The sequence below is a fragment of the Rhamphochromis longiceps genome, linkage group LG15 (genome assembly GCF_057381845.1).
Source record: "Rhamphochromis longiceps isolate RC_006_pf linkage group LG15, R_longiceps_female_GT1.1, whole genome shotgun sequence".
Lineage (NCBI taxonomy): Eukaryota > Metazoa > Chordata > Actinopteri > Cichliformes > Cichlidae > Rhamphochromis > Rhamphochromis longiceps.
The window spans coordinates 37,821,425-37,841,775 of NC_140571.1; the positions used below are offsets into that span (position 1 = coordinate 37,821,425).

Consider the following 20,351-nt stretch of genomic DNA (forward strand, 5'->3'; position numbering starts at 1 on the left):
TCTTTAAAAGAGATTACACAGCATATTACATCAGGTATTGCAAACTCACACAGAGCATAATACATTCAGTCCTAGCACTGGTGACTTTTTAATCCATATTTCACAGTGAAATGCAGTTAGTCTGGTAAGATTAAGCTTTAGATTCTTCCCCTTCCCTGTCTTTCTCTTTCATTTCTCCAAATTGCTTTAGTGTCATGACAGCAGAAACTATAACCGCATTTATATTTCCATATACTACAGCAGTATTTTTATGCTATGCTTAACTCAGCACTTTTAACCCTTGACTAAAAAAAAAATCCCAAGGCCGATGGCAACTAAACCTTGAGGTTCACGTTCTATGTTTAGTTGTTATGCTTCACGTAAACATGTACATTTCAGTGTAAATATGAACTGAAATATTTGTAATTTTTTCACCCAAGTGCTAAAGGTTGAACACGCGAGGCAAACATGCTCGATCAATTCAAAATTGCAAAATTATTCAATTAAAAATCATTCAACGTGTGGGGATAGCAAAGTAGGACAGCCTCTGGGATTAAACATAAACTTGAAGGGGAACTTGGGATCAGGTGTTTTCTGTCAGGAATCAGCAGGGAGTGCGAACACTTTTAGTATTCAACTCTTGAAGATGTTTGACTTATCATTGTTGATGCTTGGCAGCGTGGAAAATGAGTTTTAAAATGTACAAAAGGTCCTTGAAAGCGTTTGGAGTCCTTCTAGCCCCGGTCAAAAAACTGTGTGCAAAATAGAGGAAATTTAAGACCATGAGCGCTTAAACAACGAAGGTCACTGGAAGAGTAATAATGGTCATGGCAGCACTCCAACGAGGAAGAACAGGCTTTCAGAAAGAACTTCCTTTTATTTTGGTTGAAATTTACACAGAAGCATGCATGAAAAGTGTTGTATAGACAGAAAAAACCAAAACAGAAAGATGAAGAAATATTTTCACGATAAATCCGAAAGGGATTAAAAAGCTTTTGAAGACAAAGTGCAGGGAAATATTTAAATCTCAAGGCCAAGCCCTTAAAAGCATTTTACCATCCACATGAGTTAAGGTCTTCTTGTTTTACTGTGGTGATATTTAGCTGTGTCCTACAGCGAAGTACTGTCTCTACAGATACGACTAACCCTGCAAGTAGAGTTTTAACTATATTAAGTGTCCCATTTCAAATTCAAATTCAAATCAAATTCAAATTTTATTTGTCACACACACACACACAGCCATACACAGTATGACATGGGGGGGGGGGGGGGGGGGGGGGGGGGGTGAAATGCTTGTAGCTGTGCAATGCCCGACCATTTGGTTGAAAAGGAAGCTCAAATCTTTAACTGGATAATGTGATCTTTCATAAATTCTGCTAAAGGATTTCCTTAGACTGCGTTGTGTAAAATGCTACTAGTGGATGTATAAATGGTGAATACCTCAATCACCCAAGCACTTTTTCTAAGTACTTTCTATCAAACATCCACACGCATTCAAAATCCAGTGGATTCAGTATCTTATCCAAGGATACTTTAACATGCAGACCAGAGCAGCCAGGAATTAAACCACCAACCTTCTGATTAGTTGATGACGTGCTCCACCTCCTACAGCTACAGCTAACCTAATAGGGAATAACCTTTACTTTTAAGGTTTTATTATTAGGTAATCATAGTACATTTTATTTAAGCAGCGTCTTAATGATATTGTAATACTTATACTTCATTTAAAGTATTATAATATCATATATCCTATAATAATCACAAGTAATATTATTTCTATAGATATTTGTTATTAATCAACAGTCAAAGTAATTGAAATTGTGAAAGAAAATAGTCATAGCGGGATGATCGCAGATCGTTACCGACAGGCAATAGATGAGGAGATGACGCACGGGGCGGACAGAACAACGCCCTGCAGTGCAGGGACCTGAGCTTTTCAGCCACCGGATTCTGGATTCACTATTAGTCTGACTTCACTACAGACACAGGAGAGGGGCGATCTTCTTAAACTTGTAAGTACTGTACACAGCAGCTTCGCGAAGTGCTGTCTCTGTGCCCGTGCGCGTCCTCGAATAAAGTTTCCGTAAATAACGGGATCTGGCATAGGGAGCATCACATGTTTAGTTTGTACTCGGCGTAATTGGGATATATTACTGGCTATAATAACACAGTTTCCTGAGAAATTACGCATAGACGACAAATGCTGTTTAAAAAAATTTTTTTTTGGAGTGTCGCTTTTTAAAATCTCTTATTTTATGAATCTTAACTGTCCCCTAGATTAGTTTACAATAGTTTAGGCATGACTCGCTATATGAGAACTCGACGAAAGCTAAAGATAAATGTCTTCTGATGCTTCAGCCATGCGCGACGTGTTACTTTGCTTACTCTGCTTACTTTGGCTTCCACAAACTCTGTCTGGTTTGTGGAAGCCAAAGGAATTTAAAAATTCCTTTTACAAACTAATAATCGTCGCTTAAAGCTCGACTATTGTCCATTCAACAATATGACACTATGTAAAAAAAAAATCAAAAATCAAAAAATGGACTTAAATGTTCACCAATGCTTCTTTTAATCTCCCGATGGTTTATAAAAATTACATTTGTTTAATACGCCTTCTGTGTGATGGAGCTGGCAGATATTAACTAAATACTAAATGGCACCATCTTAAAACAAACTGGAGAACACAGACAACAAAGACCAAACAACAAAAATAAAATATAATATTTGGCAAAAAGATTACAGCCTGTGGCTACTGATGCTTTGATGACAATACACTATGAAAGGATTTAATAAGAAATATATATAATAACCATCGGACTTGCAGATTAAAAAGTAAATAGGCATATCTTCTAAATCTCTTCAAATGACTGTTGTACCTGGACATGTTCAAGACTGAAAGGAGCTCTCATTGTCTGAAAGTAGAAACACCACAAAGTAAAAACCACATTACAAGTGAAAGTCTTAACCAGACAAGTGTACTTAAAACCTGTGCAATCATTCTCTACCTTGTCCAGAAGACTAATTTGACTGCTGTTTATCATTTTGCTTTTTACAAAACTAGCCTTCTGTATTCGTGAGTCTGCACAGTATGTAACTGGTTAACAATTGTCCTTTGTATTGTAACAGGAAATTGAAATAAGCATAGAAATATTCAGCGATCCTAGTAAATAACACTTTCACACACAGCAAAAATAATTTTAAAATAGGCCTATATGTTATTCATCTTTTTAATTGTTTTTGATGTCGTGGCTGTCACAAATCAAATACTCACGACACTGTGCAGTTAACTTTCGTTTTCCAGTCCATTTTTGTGGAATCCAAAGCTAAGCCCATTGTTCCTGACTTTACCCTGATGTTGTGCCAACTACACAAAAATCACGCAAAACAAAAGAGTGTCACGATCCTGGGTCTTAGGACCCAGTGTTTTGAGTTTTAGTTCATTTTGATGTTTATAGTATGTTTAGCTCATTAGGCCTCCTATGTTGATTTGCTTATTAGTTCCCCCTTGTGTTTCAACCCATGTTAAGTCTCCCCTGCCCTTCATGTCTCTCTGTGCCCCCTCTGTTCTGTTTATGGTGTGTCTTTGCATGTTTGAGTTTCTTGTTTTCTGTCACCCTGCATTGTGCATTATGTTCTCATGGTTGGTCTTTTGTTACTCCCTCTAGTCTAGTCTCTTGTGTTCAAAGCTGAGTATTTCCCTCTGTGTATTTTGGTTCTTAGACCTCTGCCTTATGGTTTGTCTCTGTTTCTTAGTTGCTGTCTCCACTGTGTCTAGTTCGCGTCTCTGTGTGATACTTCCTGTTTTACTTTGAAGGTCCATGCCTCATGTGAGTGTTTCTAGTTTTGCGTCTCTGTCTCGTCCAGTCCTGATTTCTCCCAGCTGTGCCCTCCTTCTGTGTCTCATTCCCTCGTTATCCCTCTGTGTATTTAAGCCCTGTGTTTCTCTTTGTCAGTGTCGTAGTCTCCATCATAGCTGTGTGATTTTTCCCTGTGGCTCTTTGTGCTTTAGTTTTCCCAGTTTAGTTTATTTTGTATTGTTTTTCGTGTCCCACTTCACGCCAGCAATAAAGCTGTGTTTTTTGAGTTTACCTTTTGTCTCTGTGAGTTTGCGTTTGGGTCCTCTCCTGCCTGCCACACAGCCGAAACATGACAAAGAGGAAGAAAACTAGTAACAGTTAAAATGGTCAACACTGAAAATTCTGCTTTAACCTCCTAAGACCCGAACTCTTCCACGACATGCATTTTTAATTTCTCCTTGATATTTGGGCATGTTGAGGCCCAATTAATGTAAAAACAAAGAATTACCAGATTTTTTTTAAAAGAAAAATAAGAGCCACATATGAGGATATTTGTTTAAAATTTTGATAGAACAGTAGCAATATAATGTCCTTGTAAGTAGAAATCAGGCCCATGTTGAGCAAAATTGAGTATTTTGGTCTAAATAACCCAAAATGTGATGTCCACATATGTGGACACCAGGGCCCTGTGCTTCGTACGTCGCTTACTACATCCAAGATCAAATGAAACATCCAAGACCAAATCATCGCGCTAACTCTGAGCTCGCTATTCCGGTTCCCCGAACACACCTGTTGTTGACGATTAGTACAGCTGGATGAAGTAATGTGAGATCACTGGGTGGCCCAACAGGGGCTACGCATCGATAGTAGAAACATTGATCGGCAACCCTCTGATTGGTCGGCGAAAATGTCGAAGGAGCGCGCTCGGTATTTTTCGGCAGCAGAGCAAGAACTCTTGAGTGAGGGATTTCAGGAGTTTCAGAGTTTAATTAAAACGCAAGGGAACACTGCAAAGGCTGCAAAAGCAAGGAGAGAGGGCTGGCAGAAAGTTGCTGACAAATCAAACTCGTAAGTAATTTAATAATAATAATAATAATAACAATAATAATGGAGTGGATTTATATAGCACTTTTCAAGGCACCCAAAGCGCTTTACAATGCCACTATTCATTCACTCTCACATTCACACACTGGTGGAGGCAGCTACGGTTGTAGCCACAGCTGCCCTGGGGCAGACTGACAGAAGCCAGGCTGCCATATTGCGCCATCGGCCCCTCTGGCCAACACCAGTAGGCGGTAGGGTAGATTTATCATATCACACCATATTATCCAATATTATATTACATTATATTATATTATAATATGTTATATTATATCCCCTTTCACATTAGAGCCACAACAGGACCCACTAGAACATGGGAACAAGTAAAAGTGAAATATAAGAATATTCTACAGAATGGTAATATTTATCACTTATATTGCTTGTCGTCTCTTGGAAAGAGACCCTGGAATACTCTGTTTGTTTGTTCATAACAGCAACCAAGAAAAGGGCAGAGCAAAAAAAAAGACAGGTGGTGGTCCTGCACCCCCTCGTCAACAAGTTGGTTAAGTGAATAATACCCTCACGGGAAAATCGATATCTCTCTATGAGCACACTGTCGCGCTGAGCTAAAGGATCCTGTCTGTCCCGCAATATACGCTGGATTCTGAAAACTCTCCTTATCAATCTTGCACCTTCCGCAATGGGTTGCTCGCGTAAACGGACAGGACATGGCTGCGACAGGCTTCCCAAATCCACCTTGGCTTTTATAGCCGTGGTCTCTCATCTTGATTACACGAAGTAATTTACAATTACTACTCTGAAATATGAATTACATCTGTAATAATCACATACATGTAATAGAATGTTAATAGTACATTTCCCTTTTTTAGGGAATGACCTGTATGTATCTGTGTGAAATCAATAAAAGGATCAAGTGCTGCATTATCTTTAGTTACATTGATGTTATTTATTTATGGTGAAACAGTGGTGGAATATCGCTGTTGCTTTCGTATGAATGACGCGGACATACCTGCGTGGCCGCGATCTAATCCTGTTTACATAAAGTAAACCTGCTCCCCAGCAGGTTTATGGTGTTGCCCAGCAGGTTTACGCTTACGGCTCTGTTGCTATGACAGCAAGTCCCGGATGGGCTTCGATCCAGGATCACGCGAAATCGTCAACAATCTCATCCAGCTAACTCACTCAGCGCGGTACGAAGAACAGGCCCCAGGTCCTAGGAGGTTAATAACAACATAAAGCAATCTGCCGCAGCTGTCCTACCGCACTAACATGCTTAAGGATTGCTGAACACTGTTACACTGCACATTTTGAGTTTTATTGCTGTCAGATTTGCATTTAAAAAACACACAAAAGCCTGTGTGGACCGGGAACTTCCTTTTCTTTCTTTCTTTTCCCCCCCTTAATGCTTCTTTCAGAATGACTGTGTGGTTTTATTACTCAATGTCAGAAACCGCCTATGTAACATATTCCATCCATTCTGAGGACACAAAACAACATTTGATTTATTTTTATTTTGTGTGACAGCATCCTGTGTGTGGATTTTTCAGGCACATGTCCAGCTGCTTCATGTCTGCTCTGAAGCTCGGTCTCCTCACTCCTGCTGGCTTGTCACTCTGAGAGTCATGTCGTGGTGCAGGTGAGTTTGCATTCCTGTTGCCCAAGTGTTTTTGTATGTTTTTTCGTAGGAGGGTGTTGCCTTCATTTCAAATTAAAACCAAAATGTTAGTTTTGCATAAGTGTTAAGCCACAGCCCATGAGGTGTCAGGGCTACAGCAAAGAATTTGATAATTAAAATGATGCTTCAGTCTTTTGCAAAACAAACATCAACTGTACTGTAAAAAGGATGTGTGAAAAACATATGCTGTTACATGCGTGTCGCATTTTGTGTGCATGCACAAATATTTTCAACACAACACATGTTCTGTTTAATTTAAAACAGGAAGATGAATGCTTTGAATGGTCAACCCATGTGCACCACACGGTCTACCATTAAGGCACCAGCATTAGCTCTGTTGGAAGGAATATAACACCCATTGCTGCATTTTAAGCTGTTTGAGGATTGATTTTAACAGGTGAAACCTCAGTGTAGATCTCAGCCTGCAAACACGATCACACCAAAGTGACACAACCCTTACTGATACAGTATCACATTACAAGACAAGACAAAGGCAACATTATAATAAGGCCCATTGTAACGATCACTGAGCTAACACTGGTACGTGATCATTCTAGAGTTAAAGTGCACTCTGTCCTCATGTTTCAGGAAATCACAAGTTTACTCTTAAAACCACATTCAGAGCAAAGGATCATATTCTGAAAAATAATTTCACCTTATGCCTATGCCACAGATATAGAGAGCAATTGTAACATACAAACAAGTCAACAAGTGTTTTAAAAACCACTGTATTGTTAGCTAATAAAGGGAACATAGGTTTATGTTCAGCAATACTCTGACAAAACAAATTGCAAGTTCCCTGCAAGTTATGCCCTTGTCAGTGCAATGTATGCTACAGTTGCGGGTTTAACCACATCACCCTAAAGGAACTTTCAAGAAGAATGCGAGGGTCTTATGCACTGCACAAGTAGTGCATAAGACTACTATAAGGCTTTGGCTCACATCTTTGTGTTCACTGCATGCTTGTACTTGCTTCTAATCAATAACTTCCTCAATAAGTTAGTCTAGTTTCATTCTGATCTTAATTAATCTCTGTCTTTTGTCTTGTCGCTACAGAGTTTTGAAGATGAAAACCACCAGGGCAAGAAATGTATTGATGGTGGTAGCACTCGGGCTTTTGCTCCTTCACCTTTGCAAAGATTTTGTTGACCATAAAACTATAAGTTTCCACGTAGATGTTAGAGAGGACCACAGCCGACTGACGCAAAACACCAAAAACAGCACATATGTATTCTCATGGCCAAAATGTCAACAAAAAACATCTGCTGCCAACATCGCTGAGTTCAACTCTTTGCCTAATTCTATCAAGGATTTCCTCTACTATCGCCACTGTCGCCACTTCCCCATGCTACTGGATGTTCTGGACAAATGTGGAGGAGCTGATAAATCTGGAGAAGTCTTTCTTCTTCTGGTCATTAAAAGCTCTCCGGGGAACTATGAACGCAGAGAGGTGCTGCGCAAAACGTGGGGTGAAGAGAGGTTACACAACGGTGTGTGGATTCGACGGATCTTCATCTCAGGAACGACAGAGAGTGGGTTTGAGAAGGAAAGGCTGAACAAACTCCTGGAGCTGGAGCAACAGGAGCACAACGACATCCTCCAATGGGATTTCAGTGACACATTTTACAACCTTACATTGAAACAGATACTCTTCCTTGAATGGATGGAAAGGAACTGTCCCAATGCTCACTTCCTGTTGAATGGTGATGACGACGTCTTTGCCAACACAGACAACATGGTCGAGTATCTGCAAAGCCTCAAGGACAATGATGGAAGCCAGCACCTCTTTACTGGCCATCTGATCCAAAATGTTGGCCCTATTAGATCACCAAACAGCAAGTACTATATTCCTGTTCAGGTGCAGGAGTCAAACTCATACCCTCCTTATTGTGGTGGCGGGGGCTTCCTCCTCTCTGGCTATACAGCTTCAGTCATTTACAATATGTCCCAGTCTATTACCATTCTTCCCATTGATGATGTTTACATGGGGATGTGTCTGGCCAAGGCAGGACTTGGCCCCACTTCTCACATGGGCGTCAAGACAGCAGGACAACACGTTCCATCCCACAGTTTAGACCAATACCATCCTTGCTTTTATAAAGAGGTTTTACTTGTGCACAGATTCCTTCCAGCTCAGATGTATCTAATGTGGCACAGAGTACATGATCCAAATCTAAGATGTGGTCTCTCCAGCCAAAAACATTTGTAGCACCAAACTTTAACTTCTAGGCAATAATAGAGCTTAGTGATGTTCCGGTTCCTCCTGCTTCCAGCTCAAATGAACATGTAAGTGTTTGTTTCACATACTGTAAAGAGAAAAAACTTTTGCTGGACAGAAGGGACTGGCACATACCTTAAATGAGTTGACAACATTTGAACAGGCAGGACTGGCTGTTGCGTTACAATACAATGCATTATATTTTGTCTTTGTCTCACCAAATCTTGTACCTTTCTTTACCAGATTGTCTAATATTACTTAATAGGTACTATACTGGTTGGATTGCTAGATTTTTCTTTTGCTTGAAATGCCCACTTACTGCACAGAAAGAATGAATGTGAATTTTAAGTAGCCATCAAGTGTAAAGTTACGCCTCATTTTGAGAATTCTCATTGGAAAATGAGTCCACATTTAAGGTCATTGGGTCTGATTTTCTATATTTTAGTATCACATAAAGTTCAGCATAGCTACAGCTGATACAGACTAATAAAGGCCATGTTTTAGTAGACAAAAGCTGCCAGCTAGAGTGCAGCCGTGTGTTAGCCACCTTGTCCTGAGATTAAGGACATGAAAAATGGCCAAGAATTGAAAAGTTGGCTCTATATTGCATAATTTACTGAATTTCCATCACGTAGAAAATGAGCCAGGTGTAAGGAGAGTTACCAAGTTAATGTTAGCTGCCTGTAAATCAAATGTGAATTTTAAGAGCTGATTGTAATATTTAATTCATACTTTCTGTTGGAGTTTTTCTGTATGTCGCGTGCCAGCCAGTGTGAAAATCATGAACAGATGACATATAATCAACCAATTCAAATGTAAAGCATTGCAGAGTACTATGGTTCATCTGTATGGGTCTTTTCATGCTACGATTGTATGGAGGAAAGTACATTTTGCGGGTTAAATTGGTTATAAGAGCTGGGTATTTATTTACAATAAAATACAGCAATGATATGAAAACATTTTATTTATGTATTGTTTTTCTGCACAAAGTTACAAAGTGCTTAAAATATACTGAGACTTCTCCAAAAATAAATACATACATTAAATAAAACAGGACAAATAACAATGCAATTCATCACCTAAAAAGAACGATTGAACTCATGTTTGAGTTGGTTTGATATTTTAAGTTCTACATTTGGTAAATTTTACACTGCAGTTTAATTGTACCTGTAAACTTCTGAACAATGCCCAGCTCTAGATCTGACGCTTGTGTTGCCGCAGATATCATCCAAAATAATTTCTCAGGGTTTCTTAAGAATAAAAGGTGTAATATATATATATATATTTTATATTCTTAATCCTCTTTGTTCTGTTAAGCCTTCTTTATTTTGTTTGTTTCAGCCTCAATATTTCTGTTACACAAAGGGATTTGTGCCTTACATCAGTGTTGCAGAACATAACAACTGGGTGTCGGTAAAAGCCGTTACAAGTAGTTGCCAGTAGGCAATCCAATGCAGGATCACTGTTTCATTAAGAATCAATATCTGTTGTTGCAGATTCAGTATGCTGAATCGAATATATGCACAAATGTTCAAATCTGTTTGGGTTTAATGCTGCTAAGTAAGGGGCTATATGTTGTACGGTTAAACAGCTTTAAATGGTAACTGTGAACTGCATACACTGGCAGTACACAATCGTTTTAAATAAGATGTACGCATAATTTCCTTGGACCTTTTTTGTTTGGGTGTACCTGCGCAAGACATTTTGGAGGATTATTTTGTAATAAACATTGGGATAAATATTTATAAGCTGCCTTGGATTTTGTTCATGTCTGTAAAAAAAATTGTTATATAATTCTAACCTTACTTAACACCAGGTGGAGGAATGTGAGGAGACTGTTTGGGTCCGTTTTAAATTCATTAGGTTTTTTAAAAGATGTTAAGAATTAAATTAAGGGAGGATGAAAGCCAACATAACAGACAAAGCAACGCTAACTGAAAGCAACGCCTACAAGGCTTGTTTTTTTTCCCTCTCAGGGGAAGAGGTGGGCCGGCGGTTACTGTGCCCTTTTTTCGGTCTTTAACTCAGCACCTGCTTTGCATTGCCCAATCAGTGTTTGGTATTTAAGGATGTCTTTAATGGCAAATAGGTTACTTTAATAACTGTTCAAATAGTTACTTGCATTTTCTCGGGTAGACTGAAGAGGATAGCTGGTATTGCTAATCTGATTCAAACACTCTATGGAAATGACAGCATGGACAAGGACTTCCTTGTTGGATAACTGCCTGCCTGTTTGCTGCCCCTCCAAATCTCATGTACCAGAAAATAGCAAGTTGTATAAAAGTCAATTGTCTGGAAAAAGTGTTAAAGTGTGTATCATTAACAAGAACTCTTTAGCATGTTCCAAAGGCAAAAATGCACCACATCAGCCATTTTTGAATGCCCAAATAGTCATACTTGCTAAGAAGCAAAACAAACCCTTTTTTAAAATTATTTTTTTAACTTCCGTCACTTCCGAGATCTAACATTTGACTTGCGAGGTACGAAGAAACCACAATTTGTCACACAGCACTCCAGTCACACGCTGTGTCCCATCAGCATCTTTTCAGACTTGTATTTTATCAGTTCTGCTATGATCTGAATGTGTGCATTCGAACTTCTTCCTGCAGAAAGTAAGAACATGAGCAGCATTTCCCAACTGTTTCATGCATAGAAGTAAAACATGCATCAGCTGTCTGTGCAACAGCGAGAGCTTCACTTGCCACAGTGTTGATGAGGGTTTGCTAGGTGACTCCACCTCCAGGACATCTTTTCTATTTAAATATGGGGTGGCTCCTTTATTAGTCAGTGTTGAAGTCACTGTATCAGATAAATTTGTTTGCTCTGAGAAAATGGAGAGGTAGCATTTTGAAAATTCATTTGATTCCAGGTTATCTGTGGCTTCGAGTGCAGGGCCCTGTTTCAGGAAGCCGGTTTAGTGGAAAAACTGAGTAAGTATACCCTGAGTTAACGAAAACTCTGGGTTTTCGGTTTCACAAAGCGAGTTCAGATGAAGCCTCAGTGAGTCACTATGACGACACACTCCGTGAAGCTAACCTGCCCCCTAGCAGGTTTACTACAACTAACCCTGACTGTCTCCGCCCCTTTGTCGGAAACCTGACAGTAGGAAGTGTCAGACATGGCGTGCCCCTTCCTTGAAGAGCCAGTAGATCGTGAAGCCCAAATTCTCTGCAGAGCTCTCCGCCGGGAGAGAGTGATCAGAGCGCGTTTGGACATTTTATCATTTCCTGATGATTTTCTGTGTGAACGTTACCGTTTCTCAGCACAATCTATAATTTATTTGGATAACATCCTCAGGCCATATATTACGCATGTGACACATCGTGGACATCCTCTCAGTTCTGTACATATTATTTGTATTGCACTTCGGTTTTTTGCAAACGGGAGCTTTCTGTATAATATTGGTGACGCTGAGCACGTTTCCAAGGCTACCGTCTGTCGGGCAGTCAGGAATGTTACAGTTGCACTGAAACGTCTCCTGTACTCGTTTGTGTCATAGACCCACAAGATTTATCAAAGAGGGATGCCACAAAATTGCAGGTATCAGGATGACCAAAACTTAATTTATGATGTGGTGCTACTTGGACTACTACTTAAATTTTACATTTATTTTCACGGTTCCCAGGCGTGATTGGCTGTACAGATGGCACTCACATTCCAATCATTGCTCCTTCAGTAAATGAAGGAGACTATGTGAACAGGAAGTCTTTCCACAGCATTAATGTACAGGTACATAGTTCCCTGTAGCATTTCAAACTAACAAATTATTTCATTATAGTAATGGATGCTAATTTGTGTTCTCTGCACTGTGAAGATCATATGTGATGCTGCCAACATTATCACAAATGTGGAAGCCAAGTGGCCAGGCTCTGTCCATGACTCACAAATATTCCGTGAATGTACACTGAGCACAAAATTTGGACATGGTGAGTTGAGAATACTTTAAAATATATAAAGACCAATTGCTTCAGGGACATTTGAACTGAAGTGTATCCTTCTGTCTTAGGAGAGTTCACTGGCTACTTGCTTGGTGATAGGGGGTATCCATGTTTACCCTATTTGCTTACCCCTTACCCTGACCCTGAACCGGGCCCACAGCAGCGATATAATCTGGCTAATTGCAGGACAAGAGCCAGAATTGAAATGACTATCGGAATGCTTAAGGCCCGGTTCCAGTGCCTGCAAAGACTCAGGGTCACCCCAGAAAGGGCATGTGACATTATTGTGGCATGTGTGATTCTTCACAACATTGCCACAATTAGAGGAGAACACTGTCCTTCTGAACCAAACATCAGCAGTGATCCAAACCATGAACATCCTGACCCTCCCACGGACATACAAGATGGAAGCGCAGTCAGAGACACCATATGTCACAATCATTTCCTTTGACCCATCACCTCAACATGTTGAAAGAAGAATAAACAGATTTTTTGTTCAACTGGCTTTATTGGTCGCCTGTGTTTCCTGTACACAAAGTATTAAAAGATGTAAACCTCATAAAGTGTCTCTGTTGCTTCCTCCTCTGTAACAGCTGTCAATGTTTCTTCATTATTTTCCTGTAGTAAAGAAAAAAACAACATTGCTGTTCTACTGTAAACTCATATAATCTGTGGAGTATTACTCACAACTGCATGTTGGTCTGGCTCAACAGGAGGCTGCACCAGATGCAGTACACCACCACCATCAACTGATAGAATATGAGGTTTATACAGGTCACTTATAACTTACAAGGGACCAAATGGCAATTAACAAACATACCAATCACCTTACACTTCATTGTCATTATGCTCTCAAAGACAACCAAGACTGAGGGAAGGCAAAATCAGTCGGAAAATTACTTCACTACAAAATAATCCATTATGGTAAAGTTTATCAAATGAATGAGTAGCACTGCAAAGGTGACTGTGAAGAAAGGATATAATTCCCTCGAAGCACAGGCAGACGCAAGTGGTTTTCTGTCACTGGTTTATTTGAAGACTTCTCTCCAAAGCCACCGTGAAAACTATACAGCATTAACAAAATAAAACTCAGCATAAGACACAGCAGTAAAAACACTGTACAACAAACACGATAAATAAATAAATAAATACCTCGTTGGCTGCATGCTGCAAAAAGGGAATTAGCCGCCGTTCTTCTGAGGTTTCCTTTAACCGTGTGTAGTCAAAGTCCACTTAACATGTCTTTCAATAAAAACCATCCTTTCTGCGCGCTTACAGGTGTTTTTCTTCGTTCTACCCAAAGAGGAAACTAGCGCAACTTGTAAGCGAACTTGACTTTCAAAATAAAAGCACCAAAACGTTGACTACAAAAAACAAACAAAGTAATGTACAGCTTAAATAATTTACAATCATGACATGGATCTTGACGAGATAAAGAAATAATCCAAATTATATACAATGTCATCATGCCAACAGTTACAAAGGATGTATGCACATCATGTATTATTTTGAATTTACCCCCTATGTAGGCACTTGTGTCTTGCGGGGTTATTGACTCAGAGGATGTCCCCACAGAGATGCCTTCGGCCACAGGGCGCCCACTGTTTTGGCTGAGGGCCAACTGCTCAGCCTCTGTGAGTGGTGGTGGTGGAGGACCCCCACCTGTTTTTCGGGCCTCCGCTTTTTTTCTGTTGGCTATAACGGGCCACATTTGAGCATACAGAGTAAGCAAATATGTACTTGTAATGTGCTCAGATAATTTCAATAAGTGCTTACAGAAAGAAAATTAATGTAGCCTCTAACTGCAATTGATTTACATCGGACAAACAGACCAAGCACTATGGCTCATAATACAATTACACCTCACCTGTTTGGACTATATTTTTATATTTCATTTTTACTTGCTGCCAGGCACGTTTGGGGCCTGTTGGGTTGCACCTGCGCTCACATCACATCACAAAATAAAATGTATAAAATAACAAATAAAATAACATATGATAAAATAACGTGTTAAATGGGTGGAAATCCCTAGATCAATGTTTATATTAACACTCACGCATTGACTCTGTCGGCTATGTTTTGCCATGCATGCTCCCTTTGTTTTGCAGCTGAGGCTGTGTTACTTTTTTTCTGAGAAATTTGCATGTTATCGGCATATGCTGCCATCAGAATTTCGGCCTCAAGCGCTGTAAAATACATTGACCGCGCCTTCTTTCCCTCCGTCTCCATGGTGACTCGCTTAATCTGTGCTCCGCTTATCAGGGCTTTATGTATCCTCGTCCGCGCGCTTCACTTGGGGTTAAAGCAACTCCGCCTTGACTGAACTAATTGTTATCAGCCTTTCTGAAACCGAATATTCCGAGTTGGACAGTTCGGGGTTACTCAACCCTGCGTATCGTTTTTAACTCTGAGTTTTCTAAACCGGCTTCCTGAAACAGGGCCCAGGACACACTGTACAATAATCAAAACATAATCAAAACATCAAAAGGCAACTGGAACATAAACCATTTGAACTCCTTGAATTGGAGTGTTTGTATGTCAGGAGGAAGCCTCACTCATCATCGGTACTAAACCCATGAGGGGGGCCTGGCAGCTGACCACGCCCCGTCACACATACTCCTTTGTACAATGTTTTTTTTTTTTCTATCGCCACTATACTTGCACGTTGGAGTTCATTATCTTGCTCTTTGAGACAATGATATGTAGTCAGGAAACGCTGGTCTGATCAGTATAACACCAGTCTACTTCCTGAAACACAATCCTCCTGAGTACATAGTATATATTGTGCAACTGTAGATTAGTAGACTGGTTGTTGGTTCAGTGTATAACTAAGTGCCTCGTGTAAAAGTCAGATAAGTCACCCACGCATAGAATAAAGTGCATCATGAAAATATTTGTGATTGGATAAATGAGGTCTCTAGTAAAATTAGATTGCATTTTCTATTTCCTTCTATTATCTTCTTCCTCGTTTACCTTTAAAGAATAAAGATAAAAGGGCCTCTTTATTCTTTGCAAGATAATATGATTTTACAAAAGCTTGAGATTTGCAGCATTTGTTAAGTTCCCGCCACAACAATTCAGTCGACTTGAAGTGCATGGTGTTGCAATGGTTCAGCTAGACTTTGACTGAATCATTGCAATGCCTTGATTTTTGTTTTTCAGACATGTGGTTATTGATTTGCTTAGGATCACTGTGATGTTGCACAACACAATTTCAATCAAGCTCTTGTTATCAGACAGAGGGCCTCACATTTGACTCTAAAATACCTTGGTATAAAGGAGTTCATGTTCACCTCAGTGTCTGCAAGGTGCCCAGGTCCTGTGGCTGGAAAGCAAGCCCTAATCATCACCTCCCCACCCCTGTGCTGACAGGTGGTAAGAGGTGTTTGTGTTGATGTGCTGGTTTTGTCCAAAGTGGTGTTGTCCATTATGTCCAAACATTTCCACTTTGGCCTCGTCTCTCCAAAGGACACTGCTCCAGAAGTCTTTGTGTAATATGTCTTACACTGTTGTTCATTTGAGGAGGAGAATCTGGTTGGAACCAGTTGTGTTGTACTGAGTTTTATTATCATATTTAAAACCTTAAATTAAAGAAACAATGTAGTTTCTTTATCTTACGATTGCACAAGCAATGTTACACCTATTCTGCCATACTGGATCTTGATCTATATATTCTCCTCTAATGCTCATGAAATAACTAAAATGTGGAAATGGATTAATCAAACTGTCATGGTCCTCGGCCTCTGAACCAGTATTTTCAGTGTGTTCTATTTTTCTTGGATTTAAGAAATTATATTCTCTTTCCTAGAGCTTCTCAGTTCATTAGTTTCTTTATCTGTTCCCTGTGTCTGGGTCTCCCTCCCTGCTTTTGTTTCCTTCTTTTAATTTGATAGTCCCTTATCCCCTGTGTGTTATGCTATGCTTTGCCTTCCTCGGTTCATTGGTGGATTTAGTTCACTTGTGTGTTTTCCATCTCCCTGATTACCCAGGGTATATTTTAGCTCTCTGTCTCCTCTTGTCATTTGTCGCAAACTCCATCATGTTGAATGTCTGCCTCGTGTTTCAGTCTCCTAGTTGATTATTAAGTTGATTATTACTTCCGTTCCCAGTTTCCTCCTTGTCTCCTAGTCTGTAGTTTTCCTTTAAGCAATAAAGCTGCTTTTGAGTTCAGTTCTGCCTCTGAGTCCTGCATACTGGCTCCACAAACAGCTTTAAATGACACAAATGTGAAAACATTAGAAACATTTTTTTTATTACAGTGGAAAAACAGTCCATATAAACGTAACGCAAAAAGTAAGGAAATCTGCTATTCTGCTATTCAGTCTTGTTTGGCGTCCTAATTTCACACACGATTTTTACAACTCAACCATTTCAGAGTGTTGAGCAAGAAGATTGGTATAAAGGAAACACAAACATGGCAACAAAACAAGCTCTGAAAGTCATTTTAATCTGAACCAAAAACCACTGTCAGTAGTGATGTGACGTTCTGTATCGAGGCTTCGAAGCTTGTGTCGAGTAATTGAGGGGGCGTTTCCGCGATGCGCGTATCGAGGCTTGCTTCATTTATGGGAGGAGCTGAAAATGATGACGTCCGAAGCCTCGCTGCCCGGCTGTACCACGTGACTGGTTCATGAAGTGATTCCAACTTTTTCGCGAGATATGACAGCGATATAAACCCCTCAGACTTCATTCAAAAATGTGGGTGTTTGATGGAGAGTTGCGGTTAGTGAGAGGGTAAGAAAAATAAAAACTAGAGAGAAGAGTACTGAGGCCATGGTGAAGAGAAAGAGTGAATAGCATGGAGAGTGTGCTTTTCTGTCTGTTTATCAGAACCTTAAAACCTGTAAATCTAGCCCTTTTTAAATACATATATTATTAAATGTGGGAGTGCACAGTCTATCCCATTAAAATATTTGAAAACGTCAGAGCAGATATATTTCTTTATCATCCTGTCTACGTTAATGCAAGCACCGCCTAGTCGGCTCGGTGCAACCCTCATATCTTTGGGCGCAAGAACAAACATCCGTTCTTGCAGCTATGAGGTTTAAGGTGTGGCAGCAGACAGAATAAAATCTTTTTTAGGAAGTGACTAGCTTACATTTAAACTATACAGAAACTGCAAAACTAAACTGTGAATTTTGGATTCTCAAGTGATCAACATACTATGCCTGTCCTGGGAAATTGAAACTTGGATTAAATCTGGATTTTGATGAAGCTAATCAGACAATTATCACATTTCACCACATCTCACTGCATTAAGGTTTGTATGAGTTAATGTGGTTATTATTTTAAAAATATAAATATATGTGTCACCTGTTGATATTATAGCAAAAGATGAATCTATTTTCATCAACCTGACAGTTAGAGAAAACTGAAATGAGGTCGGTGAATCAGTAACTGATTTGTTCCTCGGCTGTGCCTTAGTAATTACTTGTCCTAATGGTTTTGATGCGTACCTTTTTTGCTGTTATTGTTGTTAGAGTTCTTCCTTGTTTTGGTTTGCAGAGTTTAAAGGATGAGAATAAGAAAGTCAAAAAATCTCCCGATAGCTGGAGTTCTTTTTTTATTGATTTTCCTTCTTTGGAGGGTTGGATTTTTCCACCGTGGGTTTGACTTTGTACCTGTGACTACCAGAAGCAAAGGCGTTCAAAAGAAGACACCTATGAAAAACTCTCATATGTCCTCGTGGCCAAAATGTCAACAAAACACATCTACCGCCAACATCCCAGGATTCCAAACACTTCCTCAGCATATCAAAGATTTCCTCTACTATCGCCACTGTCGCCACTTCCCCATGCTACTGGACATTCCGGACAAATGTGGAGGAGCTGATAAATCTGGAGAAGTCTTTCTTCTTCTGGTCATTAAAAGCTCTCCGGGGAACTATGAACGCAGAGAGGTGCTGCGCAAAACGTGGGGTGAAGAGAGGTTACACAACGGTGTGTGGATTCGACGGATCTTCATCTCAGGAACGACAGAGAGCGGGTTTGAGAAGGAAAGGCTGAACAAACTCCTGGAGCTGGAGCAACAGGAGCACAACGACATCCTCCAATGGGATTTCAGTGACACATTTTACAACCTTACATTGAAACAGATACTCTTTCTTGAATGGATGGAAAGGAACTGTCCCAATGCCCACTTCCTGTTGAATGGTGATGACGACGTCTTTGCCAACACAGACAACATGGTCGAGTATCTGCAAAGCCTCAAGGACAATGACGGAAGCCAGCACCTCTTTACTGGCCATCTTATCCAGGGAAAAGGGCCTATTAGAGGGAATAACAGCAAGTACTATATTCCTGTTCAGGTGCATGAGTCCGACTCATACCCTCCTTACTGTGGGGGTGCAGGCTACCTCCTGTCTCACTATACAGCTTTGGTCATATACAAAATGTCAAAATCCATTAACCTTCTTCCCATTGATGACGTTTACATGGGGATATGTCTGGCCAAAGCAGGACTTGGTCCTGTGTCCCACATGGGCTTCAAGACTGCTGGATTGCACATCCCATCAAATAAAGTGGATCTTTATGACCCCTGTTATTACAAAGACTTTTTACTAGTACACAGATTTCTCCCGGCTAGGATGTATTTTATGTGGCATAAAATACACGATCCTAATCTAAAATGTGGCGATAGTAGCAATCGCTGAAGATTCATATTTTCTTTGACTTTTGTCAATACTGTGTTTGTTATAGCATCTCAGAAAAACTGTAGTGCTTTGCTTAAGTGAAAACTTCAAAGACATTTTAAGTAGCATTTCGATGCAAGTAAATGGCCTGTATTTGTATAGCGCTTTACTTAGTCCCGAAGGACCCCAAAGCGCTTTACACTACCCATTCACACATAAGTAAAAGCAGTTTTATCACAATTATGGTTGAGTAACAGCACAGAAGAATTATTACCCACTATTATTCTGTCAAAGGCTTGGTAAGATAAAACTATGGAGTCAAAGGTAATGAGAGATAGAGAGAACACTGTGAAAAACAAATTTGTATGTACTTTTTGGTACTTCTCTCTAGTCTTTGTTGTGGTTTATTTCTAATACGAATATAATAATACAAGTTTTGTAAGAGAGAGTCACTTTTAAGAATAATGTCTAACAGCTGACATCTGTGTAAGTCGACCCATGTCAAACTGGTTTGAATGTATTGGGTTAATCATTGTATCAGTCAGTCATAAATGTATTGGGGTGAAATTAAGATAAAATCAAAATACTGAAAAAAAACAAGCATGTCTTGAAATTCTGAATTATATTAATATACTTATATGTAAATATACTTACTTTATTTCTACCACTGTGTGTAACTGGACTATAAGCTTTAAGAATTTCATACAAGTCAGGAATGCAAAACACAGTGTATTACAGTGTACACTGAAGAAAATACAATATTGCATTAAAAAATCTGCACATTTTTAAGCTTAAGTTTCTGTAATATTTCAAACCCGTTCAGACACAGCTAAAACTTAAACAAGCTGCTTTTCAGCCTTACATTCTCCTTCAGTCACTGGCAAAAGCAAAAAGTGCAAATTATTCTGAAATAATACTTAATACATATTAAAGATGGCACGATACCACTTTTTTATGTCCAATACCGATATCATAAATTTGGATATCGGCCGATACCGATATGAATCCGATATAGTGAGTTTTTTAATCAATATAACTGTTTTTTTAATAT

The 20,351-nt window shown here is 39.5% G+C and overlaps 2 protein-coding genes across 8 annotated transcripts; both read left to right on the forward strand.

Moving 5' to 3' along the window:
* Positions 1-1,876: 1,876 nt before the first annotated feature.
* On the forward strand, positions 1,877-10,970 carry LOC146653137 (N-acetyllactosaminide beta-1,3-N-acetylglucosaminyltransferase 3-like). Of its 7 annotated transcripts, none has more exons than XM_085382668.1 (4): positions 1,951-1,991; positions 3,733-3,806; positions 6,386-6,474; positions 7,570-10,970. In XM_085382668.1, the coding sequence occupies exons 2-4, from the start codon at positions 3,798-3,800 to the stop codon at positions 8,720-8,722; spliced, it is 1,251 nt and encodes a 416-aa protein (XP_085238794.1). In that variant the 5' UTR covers positions 1,951-1,991; positions 3,733-3,797; the 3' UTR covers positions 8,723-10,970. The 7 variants fall into 7 exon arrangements, with proteins under 7 accessions (XP_085238795.1, XP_085238796.1, XP_085238794.1 ...); XM_085382672.1 differs by lacking the exon at positions 3,733-3,806 and adding an exon at positions 6,778-6,910; XM_085382673.1 differs by lacking the exon at positions 1,951-1,991 and adding an exon at positions 6,778-6,910 and having other exon boundaries at positions 6,363-6,474.
* A 7,255-nt stretch (positions 10,971-18,225) lies between these two features.
* LOC146653138 (N-acetyllactosaminide beta-1,3-N-acetylglucosaminyltransferase 3-like) lies at positions 18,226-19,838 on the forward strand. Its single transcript, XM_085382240.1, has one exon. It carries the CDS (start codon positions 18,332-18,334, stop codon positions 19,319-19,321), a length of 990 nt encoding a protein of 329 aa, XP_085238366.1. The 5' UTR covers positions 18,226-18,331; the 3' UTR covers positions 19,322-19,838.
* The last annotated feature ends 513 nt before the right edge of the window (positions 19,839-20,351 follow it).